Source organism: Cariama cristata, unplaced genomic scaffold, assembly GCF_000690535.1.
Source record: "Cariama cristata isolate BGI_N322 unplaced genomic scaffold, ASM69053v1 scaffold17982, whole genome shotgun sequence".
NCBI classification, from domain to species: domain Eukaryota; kingdom Metazoa; phylum Chordata; class Aves; order Cariamiformes; family Cariamidae; genus Cariama; species Cariama cristata.
In genome coordinates, this window is record NW_009602314.1 from 34,950 (window position 1) to 47,109 (window position 12,160).

The 12,160-nt window shown below is 40.1% G+C and overlaps 1 protein-coding gene across 1 annotated transcript in view; it reads right to left on the reverse strand.

The window, feature by feature from the left end:
* The window catches only part of LOC104157406 (translation initiation factor eIF-2B subunit gamma-like), a 26,852-nt gene extending 14,699 nt beyond the window's left edge, over nt 1-12,153 (reverse strand). The window contains exons 1-2 of the mRNA XM_009694721.1: nt 12,051-12,153; nt 9,309-9,448 (exon numbers count right to left, since the gene is read on the reverse strand). Coding sequence (XP_009693023.1) covers nt 9,309-9,448; nt 12,051-12,153 — 243 coding nt within the window. The remainder of the gene's footprint in view (nt 1-9,308; nt 9,449-12,050) is intronic.
* Nucleotides 12,154-12,160: the final 7 nt, after the last annotated feature.

The window sequence follows — 12,160 nt, forward strand, 5'->3', positions numbered from 1 at the left end:
CACACTCTTAAAATCTTACTGTCTTTGGAAATAAAATAAGATGCACAAATTCATTTCACACAGAATTTTCATTTCTTTGAACTTTCATCACAGAATGACTTTTGAAAACTATACACTTGAGTTTGACTTATTAATGTAAAAGGCTTCCTATGCCTGGTAAAATGAGCCAATAATAAAGGACGTTTAACTCTTCTTTGCCTTCATATGTCCATGAAAGTGTTGTTAAAGACAGAAAGCACAACATGGTTTTTGAGATTACCTTTACTAAAGCTGTAATTTTCCCTCAACACATAGCACAGGAAGTTATTTACACAAGAGACTGTATATACTTTAAACAGGGAAAATGAAGGATGATTTACAAAAATGAACACTAACTTCTATTTACTCCCAAAAAATGAAAACTAGGAGTAGTTCATAAAAACAGGAAAATATTTTTACCAGGACACTTTTAAACAAATTATTTCAGCTATATAGGTGTGCAAAGAGCTTACTAAGTCTGCAACTAGAACAGGTTGAACTTGTGTAACTCATCAGAAACCAAATAGGGTCTAAATGAAAACATATACTGTAATACAGGAGATATGCTGACAATTAACTTCGACATGGAAACAAGAGGTATTGGTTAACATAACGAGCACAGGCCTCAAGTTGCCTGGAGCATGAAAAGGATAAGGACATGCAGTGGGAGATGCAACAATTAAAACTGACAGGCATCTCAGGTCTGTCAATGACTCTTCTTGCAAAACACCTAAGGTTTTGCCTGCGTGTATAATGGAAGACATCCTCTTGAGCTGACAATACGCAGAATAGCAAATGCCCTAATAACCATTCTTGATCCTAACCTTCAGAGCTAATTGCCTCACGCAAACTTCTGGTGTTTTAGCCCTGATCCATAGTAAATTAATTATTTTGCTGCCAGGGTTTAATTAGCTACATTCTTCTAAAGCTGAGTAAATTAAAAAAAACATAAAACACACAAAAAAAAAAACCCCAAAAAAACAAGGAAAAAAACCAAAAAAAACCCAAACACAACACAAAACCAACTACCAACAACTGTTGACTTCTCTAACTCTTACCCTGCCAGGAAAAATAAAGATCAGAGCAAAGTCCTGAACACATTAATCAAGCACACAGTCAGGCAGTGCTGTATCATTCCCCCCATCAACATAGCCAGCCTGAGCACCTGCCAGTGTAGCTGCTTTCTAATCATGACAATCAGCTGTGCTTTGGGAAAGGGACTTAGGTATGCAATCCATAATAAATTTTGCCTAGTGCCTCAGTGGTGGCAGCTTTCAATCAGAGGTAGAGAAGGAAACAAGATGCTACATACCCTGTGAGCTGCTATATATCTGCTTTTCCCATGCAGCACTAACAACATTGTGAAAGGTAGAATCAGGAAAAACTGGCAAAACAGAAACTTTTACTTGCATTTTAGACATTCAAATAAACAGTATTTTCTCTCAGGTCTGCTGGAAAATGATGAAATTCTTTTCACTATTTCAAAACAGATGAACAGAATATTTAGTTAAGTCTTGCTCATACAGAAAGAGATACCTTGTCTCTTACAAATGAAATGATTTTTTTTTTTTTATTTCCACTGACAGCACAAACCCCACATAACTATATATTATGGGGACTGAAGTTTTTCTTTCCATGCTCACCAAACTCTGCTCAGCTGTACCAAAAAGATTCAGATTCCACCCTCCAGCCATTACAGCAAGCTCACTTACATCATGTGTTTGGAAAGGAGATTTTTCAACAGAGGAAGTGAAGCGCTTAGCCATGCCGTCCAAGACTCCACGGATCAGTGACCCTCAGCAGCATGCAGACCACCACCGTGACATCACACTTTCCACAACATGGTTCCCAAAGATGCACATACCAAGAGAATCTGGAGTTTCAATCTTTGTTTATTTGTTCAACGAAAGTTGTTTTTTCTTCTTCTTTTTGGTAGCTTTTTAGGGTTTGTTTTGCTTTTCTTTTTAAGAGGTGTATTACTTTCAAATCTTACTTTTTGAAACTGAGAAAACCAGGTGGACCACCTGAGACGAAACATTTCACATGCAAGGACTAACCAGTGATAGCAGCAGAAGACATGCTGATTAATTCACACCATATTAGTCAGGGCTTCCATTAACACAACTAAGGGCTCATCGAGGAAGGAAAATATGAAATTGTTCCACTGCTGCTACTCTGCTGGAACACCACATTTTAATCACTGGCTGGAGTACAGTTGAGTGACACAAGGGAGAGAAATGCCTAACAGAAGATGAAAATAATATAGACTCAGTGAAGACAAATGCTTGATCCAGGCACACCCAATCCACCTCCTGCTTCAGCCTGAAACAGATTCATGATTTAGCCAGGTTTCTCAACCTGCTGCTTGGAGCGGCCCCAGCCTGGGAGGTGGTGCCAGACAGCAGCTGCCTGGGTCTGGTAAAATTTGACACAGGAAACAAAACACTCAAATAGAGATGCCTCCATTTCAGAGAAACTCATTTGTAAACTACAGTGACCTCCCCCTCTTTTTTTTTCCCCATCAATAAGAATATACAACCCACAAAAAGGTCTGCAGCAGTCTGATCAATGGTACAAGCAGAAGGTCACAAAACACAGCTCTCAAAGGGGTTTCCTGAGTCAGAGTTTAGCCTTCCTGCCATTCCAGGTATCACATTACTTAGTTTGTTAAACAAACAACAGACAGAAAAACCACAACAACAAAAACAAACAAAAACCAGCTTCTCAACTCTAGCATAAAGTTAGAGGATTTTTGTCTTGATTACTCCTCCTGGAAGACTGCTTCACAACCCTATTCTGCCATGATTAAAACCTTTCCGTAATTTTCAGCCTACATTTTCTCATAGCAAATTTAAACCTAATTATATTCCACTCTGAATATCCTATCTCCTTTTCTAGTGTTTGTTCCACATTTGAGTTCCACACCTGTGCAGTATGCCAGGCAAAAAATCTTCCCATCGCCTTAAGCAATAGTACTAATTTCTTGTCTCTACCGTAAAAAAATACTTTACCTGACATATTCTAGTCTTGTGTTTACCTTTCCCTCCTCCATCAGAGTAGCTGCTCACCATCACCCTATTTCAACTAGTACATTCTGAGACATTGAAATTTACTCTTGGGCTTCTAGCTCCTATCGCAATTTCTTGTTACTAATCCTCACAATCATGAGTTCTGGGTTACCTAAGTCTTGACACTATTACTGTGCTATAACACAGCAGGTCATGGCACATATATTTTGCAAACTGGTCCTGTGAATCATCCAAAGAAGGTCTACTGCAAGAGAAGGCCTGTAAGAATGGTAGTAGAAGTCAAATAAATGAAGACATAAATCTGGACTGAAGGATTCACAGAGCGACATACTGGAGGGAGCAACTCCACTAAAAAGCCCCAATGGACATACCAAAAGACTTTACATTATGACTTGAAAAAAGTGTGTCCACTAATACTGGCTACAGAGGAAAAGCCACCCCAAGTGAGCCAGAGGATTTCATTACATAAAATTTCAAGAGACATCAAGATAAGTCAACTTTTAAAAAGGCAGTCTACTGCCCACAATTCTAAAAAAAAATAAAAATCACCACTGAAAGATGAGCTGCCTACAAAACTGCACCATCTTCTACCACAGCATGGAGCAGACAGCACTCACATCTCTTCTCTTGCTAGAGAGCGTATCAGATACAGCACCACTGAAACTGTGAAGACTCTTACTAATTCCCCTGTTATTCAGATTGAATTCACCTGAATACTCCAGCCAGTGCTGCTTACCAATGAAAACCAGAAACAAGGACTAGTGATAGTTTTTGAGGAGAAAGCAATTATACATGATTTTAAAAAAAGAAAAACCACACCTCTTACTGAGACCCCCTTCCACACTGCTCCAGACAGTTAGCAAGCTTCGGACACTAAATAAAAATAAAGACAGGAACATGGAAGTTATCAAATTAAATCTTAACACCTGTTCTGCCACACCTGTAACATCATCCTTATTTACAGCAGCATGCTGAACATACTGTTTTACTGAAAATGCTAAACACTGATCCAATTTAAAAAACCCTTCATCTTGAAGAACCATGTGTGAGGAAAATTAAAGACAAATCCAGAGCAAATTTAGTGTTTTCTCATAATCTATGGAAGAGGTATTCAGTTGTTCATGCTCAGGGCTAGATTAGGCCATCCTTACATCCAAATTGTTTGCTCATTTGTTCCTAATGAAAGTTTACCCTTTAGAGAATCTGTCTCTCTTAAAGCAAATTATTTGTTCCCACTGACAAATTCTACAGGCTCCTTAGCAAAGTGTGCAAAGGCTATGGGCCTCTCATGCCTGTAACAGCTGAAACAGTGACCAGTAACAGCCTAAGTGATTGATGAAGTAGGGAAGATGACTTCAGAAAGTAGAATCAGAAAGTGACAGGAAAAAAATGGATGTGGAAAATAAGATTTCATGAAGGAGAGAGTTTGATTTACATTTCATACAAAAAAATAATTTTTTACACCGATGCTAACTAATTTTATTTCAAGCACTCCCTGACAGGTCAAGAATGTTCTTTAATGCAAATAATAGATTAAGACAATAGCAACATGGCTCCAACCAAAGGAGGACACAAAAACATATGCCCTTCAGAGACAAAGGAAAGCATAGATTCTGCCCTGAAGAGCTCACAGTCTGCTTTTACTAGTGCATGATGAGGGGGTATTTACCTATTATAGACCTAGAGAGTGCTGACTTTGTTATTTAATCTATAAAAATAATTTTCTGAAGTTTCAAATAATTATTGACAATGATTCTTGAAAATAGACATGAACATATAGCAATATTTTAAAAGTTTGACATAAAGACAGTGGATTGAATAAACTGCACAAGAGTACTGCTTTAACAGATTTGGAACCTAAGGATGTAACTGCTTTGATTCATTGCTTGTTACAATCCATCAAAATTGCTTGGTTTATCATAGCTCTTCATTGTCTTCAAGAGATTTAGTGAAAGGGTTTTTTTCCACTACTTCATACGGCTTTTCAAATGCTGACAGGCACACAGTCAAAGAAATCCATGGTAGTGTCCCTTTTTGTGTTCTGTAAGTCTTGCTGGACCTGTTTCACTTCTATGCTGCAGGTAAGGCAATAACTCAAAAAGTACTGAAGTCTTCACTAAGGAAATCACATCAGAATTACTCTAGTATAATTGCATATGTGAACAATTGAAAAAAAATATTGAAGTCAGAAGGCATTTTAAATAAATAAAATAGATGTTCCTGTAATGAATCTAGTCAGCCACAGAAGCAGACCATCATCTTCCAAAATACACTAAATTCCTCTGTATACCATGCTCTTGCCAAGGCCCCATGTGGAATAGCGGAGCTGTCTTCACTCTTCATGACCAGGGAAAGTCATCAATCCAAACCTACAGGCATGGAAGGCTGCCTTGTTTCTCTATTTAGGCTAGATCATGAGGTGACAGACATCTGTCTCACCAGCACAGATCATGAGGTGACAGAGACCTGTGAACACCCTCATGGTGGTAAAACTGCAGTTTCAGCAAAAGCATTATTATACCATCAATTGTGAATCTACATAGTCTATGTTCTATCGTTTCCAATCCTATAGATAAATGAGACAATAACTAAGCCTTTGCAGCTTCACTTTCATTTTCATATTTTGAAAAGCCATTCATTATCAGTCCTGCAAAAGAAGAGCCGAAAAGTAGGAACTTAAAGGGCCAAAATAATAAAACTGACAGTGACATTATAGCCGTGGAAACTGCCATAAGGCACACAGACTATAGCAGTCTGAAACCAACAGCATTCTAAGGAAATGCTGGGGTTGTCCACAGGAGAGCAATGAAAAGATCTGATCAACAGTTGTCACAAAGTCCTTAAATAAATTGTTTTCATATCCCTGTATAAAACAAAATATTTAAGAAAATAATGGGTAACTCCTATATTGATTTTTTTCTTTTTGACAACATCATTTTAAGTGCTGGACTTAGTGCAAAACATTGCTAAGTGTTATATTACCCAATCAAAAAATAGTATGAACACAGGCAAAAAGACCTCACCTACCACCTTCTGCTTCATATGCTGTAAAATGGTCTTTCAGTTACTTACATTTAGACGAACGCATTCCAAAACAGAGGCCTTTTTCAAAGTCATAATCTAGCACACACTGAAAAAACCACACCGCTCATGATTCAGAAATTTGACTGCAGCTCTACTGAAGTTTTTATTTCAGTAGTTTCTATTTAAATCAGCTTCAACTTGTGTTTAGTCTCTTGCCCTGCTGGCTTTTTCAAGGTGAGAAAACAGAGTATGCAATATGCACACAGTATAGAAAGATGATCTTATACACAAAATCATGAGAGATTTGAGACAGATGGCCAGTTTCCAGTACTGTTACCAATCTCTTTTAACGATTCTAGGTAAATTACTTCACCTTGTTAAGCCTCAGTTCTCAGTTGTAGAGTTGTGAAGACAAACAGGTTAATCATAGCTATTCAGACCCCAGAATTGAGTGTTTAAATAAAAGCAAACAAAACAACCCACCACACAAGTCAATTAAAGAACTACTTGGTAAAGGCCAGGCCAGGCTGACACCCAGGCCTAGGAAACCAGAAAATTGAACTCATGGGACCAAGCTCTCTGTTGTTCATTATTTCTCAAGCAGGTGCCTTTAAGAATCAAGTTTAGCATAACATCTTTACTGTGTGAAGCATCCAAGAAAAGGATACATTCAGACTTGTAATGAACATAAAAACCCTAATGAAGCTGCTACCTTGTCAATCAGGCGTAGCCCGAGACAGCCAAAAATAGCAGGAAGAGTTCCAGTACTGCAAAGAGCATGCACCTACTATGTCAACTCTTGAAGTAAAGATGTCCAAAAAATACTCTGTGTGTAGAGTGGGCGAACAGCAGACAAAATTTGAACAGGTTTCCTTTACTCTCATGAACTTCTGAACAACCAGGAAACAGGAAGATGGGTGGAGTCAGCTACTTGTTACTGAGAATCAGGACAGTCGGTCCTACCTGCCCCCAAGAATGCCAGCACCAAAAAGCAATAAAACAACGCAAATTACCTTCCCTCAGCCCTTACAGGTTTGCACATATGAATTTTCATGCTACTACGGAACACAATTCTGTAAATCTAATCTCAGCAACTAACCTTTGAAGTATCAAGCTTCATTAACCAAGGTGCAACACAACAAAAAGGCCTGCAACTGAAGGCACAGCAAGCAGCAATGCTGCGCTGGTGGAACCTCCTCAGCCAAAGGCTAGACAAGGCAGCAAGTCATGAAATTTTATGCTTTAGAGTGGTCCCACATTACTGCACATCTCAGAACTTGTGATCAGCAGTTCAGCTACCTTTAGACATATTTCTTACTGTGCATTTATAATCTTGGCTTTACTCCCTGTCATTTACATTGCACATAAGCAAGTTGTCTATACTGTGCCACACTACCTTGTTTCTATTGAGCATACTTGCTCTTCTGCCTGTGGGCAATTAACTCAATTTGTGACAACAAAGTTCCAGCCACCAGTTTAAACTTCTCATCAGACTTTTGGCATGGGTTGCAAAAAGCCTGCCAGCAAACTATGGCCACAAGCAGCAGTTGTTTTCACCAGGGAAACCTCATTCTTCAGTGAGATCCCTCTCCCACTACACCGCAGACACGGCCAACATACAGCAGCTTTTCAGCTACCTCTACTGTGTAGTTCTCTCATCTGTATCACCAGGAGAGGGTATACCCTGTAAGAGGTGTACCAGTGGTATGCATTTACTAGAGGAATGACTCCAAAATACACAGTGCAGCAATCTGCTCAAGAACTTAGCATAGGCTTATTTCAAATAAGAGACCACTTTGTACTCTCTGGCCAAACAAGCAAGACATGGAATAAAAAGGGCAGAAGCAGTTCCCGCCATTCATACGCAGCAGTTGACTGAAGAAAAGTTGTATGTTTTTCAATACTACCTCACATCTTCTCTTAAGCCTTTTTTCTGAAAAATAAACAGAAGATCAACACCGCCGCCTCTGAAGACACAGTCTATTTTCTCACCCCCCCACGCTTACCAGTTGTCTCCCAGGTCTCCCCCTAAGCAAACTTGCCTGCATTACCGAAAAGAGGGACACCCAGCCAGACCGATCATTCTGATCAGGCAATAAAACCGTAAGGTCAGGGTCACAATTTGCAGTGCAGAGATATTTCCTTACTGCACACACTATTTAAAAAAATACTGCCAAACTGAGTTATGACAGAGCACGACTCTCCACGTGACAGAAACATTCAGTTAAGTTAAACTGATTCTGCTTTTCTTTTTTACACCTTCTCTTCACCCCCTAAATTATTCTAGTCTGTGCATTAATCCCTTGCAGAATCTTTCTCGTTGTGCCACCTAGACACCCATATTTGCCTAGCAAGTTTCATCTTGTCTCAACTGGAGTCTTTCTCTTAGGAGTATGCAGTCTGTTATACTGCAGTTTATTACCTTCAAAAAGAGCCTGAAGACAAAAAGACACCTCAGGACTTAAACAGTTCACTGATGTTCTGTTGCAACCTTTATTTAAAGAGCCAATTTGGCTAAGATGGCCTAAACAGACAGGGAACAAATCAGAAAGATTAAGTGTATGACAACAACAAAAACAAAATTCCACCCCAGATCATGGTAAGAGCTCCGAGCAGCATTTCTGCCTTACATGGGCGTGTTTTAATTGTGCAGCTGGAAATTGAAATTCTATAAACTGGCGTTTTTATTAGAACAGCAGCGCTTTATCACATTTGGGCACTGTTTACTGAAGAGCTTACCATATGACCCAGCCAGCAAAAGTATAGGACAAGCAGAAAACTGAAGCACAGAGCCAAGTCACTTGCCTAATGGTGGGGGCAAGCCTGTGGCAGGGCCAAGAACTGAACATAAACTTCTTTACATATCGGCGTATTGCCTGAGCTAAGACAACAATGAACATTTGTGCAGAACTACTTCCTCAAGCACTACGGCTATCACACATCATTTCAAAAACTGCATAAGCAAACACAACCTTTTAATTAACCTGCCAGAAAGCTAACACCGACTGAGAAGCAGCCAGTGCCCAGCCTAGATCTGCTCCAGCCTTCCTGGCTGTCAATTTTTGTCATTTAGAGTCTTTGTTTGAGTTCCCCCATGAGGTGACCTTTACAAAATTCTGCTCTTCTGAAGATCAGGAAATTCAGTTACCTGCAATATTACATGGGACAGCACTTAAAGCACAATAAAAAAACAATTAAAAATGTCTTCCAGTCAAGTTCAATAAAACACAGTAATACCTTAATTTTCTGGTGAATATGCCTCAGTGAATCTGCTGTACCCATGTCCATGTTGTCACTGATGCACACAAAATCCAGCTTCATTTTTGTGTCCAAGTTTAACATCTTTTGGATTTCCTTCCTTGTAATCACAATGACCTCTAGGACAGAGGAAAGTGGGGTGAGATGAAGCAGAAAACCAAAAATATTCATCACAAATAGGATACACTCACTTTTTATTTACAAAAGGCTTCAGTAACATAACTGGGTTCTACAATGAACCAAGCTCTTTTGGCAATAGTAACTTCTGAAGAAGAGAATTAAACTTCTAATGAATATGAAAACAACCTCTATGGCTTTGTGTGGCTGCAGGCTGTTACTGAAAGGGACACATGCATGTGAGCGGCGTGAGTTAGCAAGAAGGAACAGAAACGTCTTCTATCATTAGCAAGCAACCTCAAACCATATGTCCTCAAACAGACCAATGAGACCTAGAATTAATGTAACCAACACTTTAGAGCTTTGCCTTTTGCCCACCCCGATCCTGTATAACCCTCTGTGGACGATACCAAACACAGTATTATGATACAATGGTTAAACTATTTCTCAGCACCAGCTTGGCAAGAGAGTGGAGTAATATGTGAGCAACAAACTCATTACATCTACAAAAGAAAAAAAGGTACATGCATATTTGAAGGATATCAACAGTGGCGTGAAAGCATATTTTCCAAAATGAAGAATGTGTGAACAGAAGCTCTGCGAAGAAAAGACTGAGAAAACAAAACAGCAAGAAACCTTTTCCCCTGGTCTCAAGAACTGGAAGGAAAAGCAACAGTCAAACCCTCAAATTAAAATATCCCACCCCCTAAAAAATCCCAACACGGTAACATTGTATTCCACATGGAACTCTAACATGGAAAATAATACAGCCCTCAGCCTAGGAAGCTCCTGTGGCAAGATGAAAACACACTAAGAATAAAACTCCATCAACCAAAACTGAACTCATCCTGAATCTGTTAACAGGAAAGAGGAAGGAGCTGTGAACATGAGAATTGTGTGGCAGTTTGGTACCAGAGATACGGGAGGGCTGCTCTCCCACTCCCATACTGGATGCCAACTTGGATTCAAAACCGGCTGAAGGACCTAGAGAAAGGGATTGAAAGCACACCTTGAATTAGGAACAGATGGAGAAGGAACTGGTGTCAAGTGGAATTTGCAAGCCAACACAGTTTGGCAGAAATCTGGTCAGCTGGACAAAGGTCTCCTAAATATTAGGAGAGATGAAGCACTTGCAATTAGGACAAAAGGCATGCAGTGAATCGGTCTGTGAAACACCTACTTACTAACACAGGCAGGTATGAGGAACTAAAGCCTCATGTAATACTTAATAAAAATTATGATCCAGGGAGAGAATTCATGCCACTGGGTTAACGCAGAAATGTACAGCTTGGTCAAGGGGTAGAAGCAAGAGAGCAGCAGGAAGGTGGCAGCTTGCTTACTGAAGCTGCATATACAACCCTGCATATCCAAATTTTCGTAGGGGATAGATAAGCTGAAGAGCTGTGTGTGAGAAAGTAGAAAAAACTGACTGTAACATCACCTACTAGTGGTCAAGAGCATCAAGTGGAAATGGTTATTTCTGAGTAGACAAAGAGCGACACAAAGCACAATATTGGTTACACAGAAGCTTTTAGCTACCCACGTACCCATATCACAAGATAAAAGTATGATCCTAGCAAAAACGAGACAGGAGAACAGTCAAAGAAAGCGAGTAGTCAGAAAGCAGATTTCAACAAACAACAGGCAAAAAACAGTATCAAGGAAAAAAGCTCTCAAGGATTTCTTAATGAAACAAAAAAAAGGCAGCATCTTAAGTTTGTTCTTTCTTCTGTTCCTTCACGCTGAAATACTAAGAGGCTAACATGGATAATCATGAGCTGATCTCTACATCTTCACAGAAAAAAGAAGCAGTCAGGAAAAAAGCCACAGTCTCAGGATGGAGTGCAGAATAATCGCACAGTTATGCAGGAGAAGCAAAAACAGAGAAGCAGAAAGGCAAAAGACAATACAAACATGAAAAAACAGAGGCATGAAAGGTCTCAGGAAGAAATTTTATAAGAAGCAGAGGAAACACCACATAAATATTTGATCCACCTCTCAAAAGGTAAACAGAAACCTAAACCCAGAAAATACTGAAGAACTTCACCATGTACTAAATACCATTTTAGCCCTCTCATGAAACAAGGCCCACAGGTGAGCATTAGCTCACCCAGCTCTTAGCTCCACGCTGCAACAACGACTAAATGTCTCAGACAGAGCAAGTAACCTGAACTTCAGGCCAGACTGAAAGAACAAGAGATATCCCAGGAGAGCTGACACACTTTTCACGTTACTTTCATTAATGATTCAGAGAAAGAAATGAGTGAGAGTCTCTGGTTAACAAAACTGGGAAAGATATCAAAGTTGGGAAAAGCATATAGATGGGAAAAGCCTTGGCAAGGACAGAAGAGGAGGAAGGGGGCGCAGGCACAGCAGGTGCAGCCTAGAGCGAAGGAAGCGACGTGACATGGGCCAACAGCATAGCTGCAGTGCAAAGAGATCTCCTGCTACGGCATCTGCCCCGATCAACAGGGCACCTGCGACAACACATTAGAACAAGAGGAGGCGACAAACGGGAGTGGCAGAGGCGACCATGGGAAGCCTGAAGACACCAAGGTAAGCAAGTCGCCTTCAGTCCTACACCAAGACACCGTCGTGCCTCACCTTCGAAGCCGGCGCGCTCCAGGAGGTTCAGCGGATACCAGAGGAGGGGTCGGCTGCCCACCGGGAGCAGTGGCTTCGGGATGCTGGAGGTCAGGTCCGTCATACGGGAA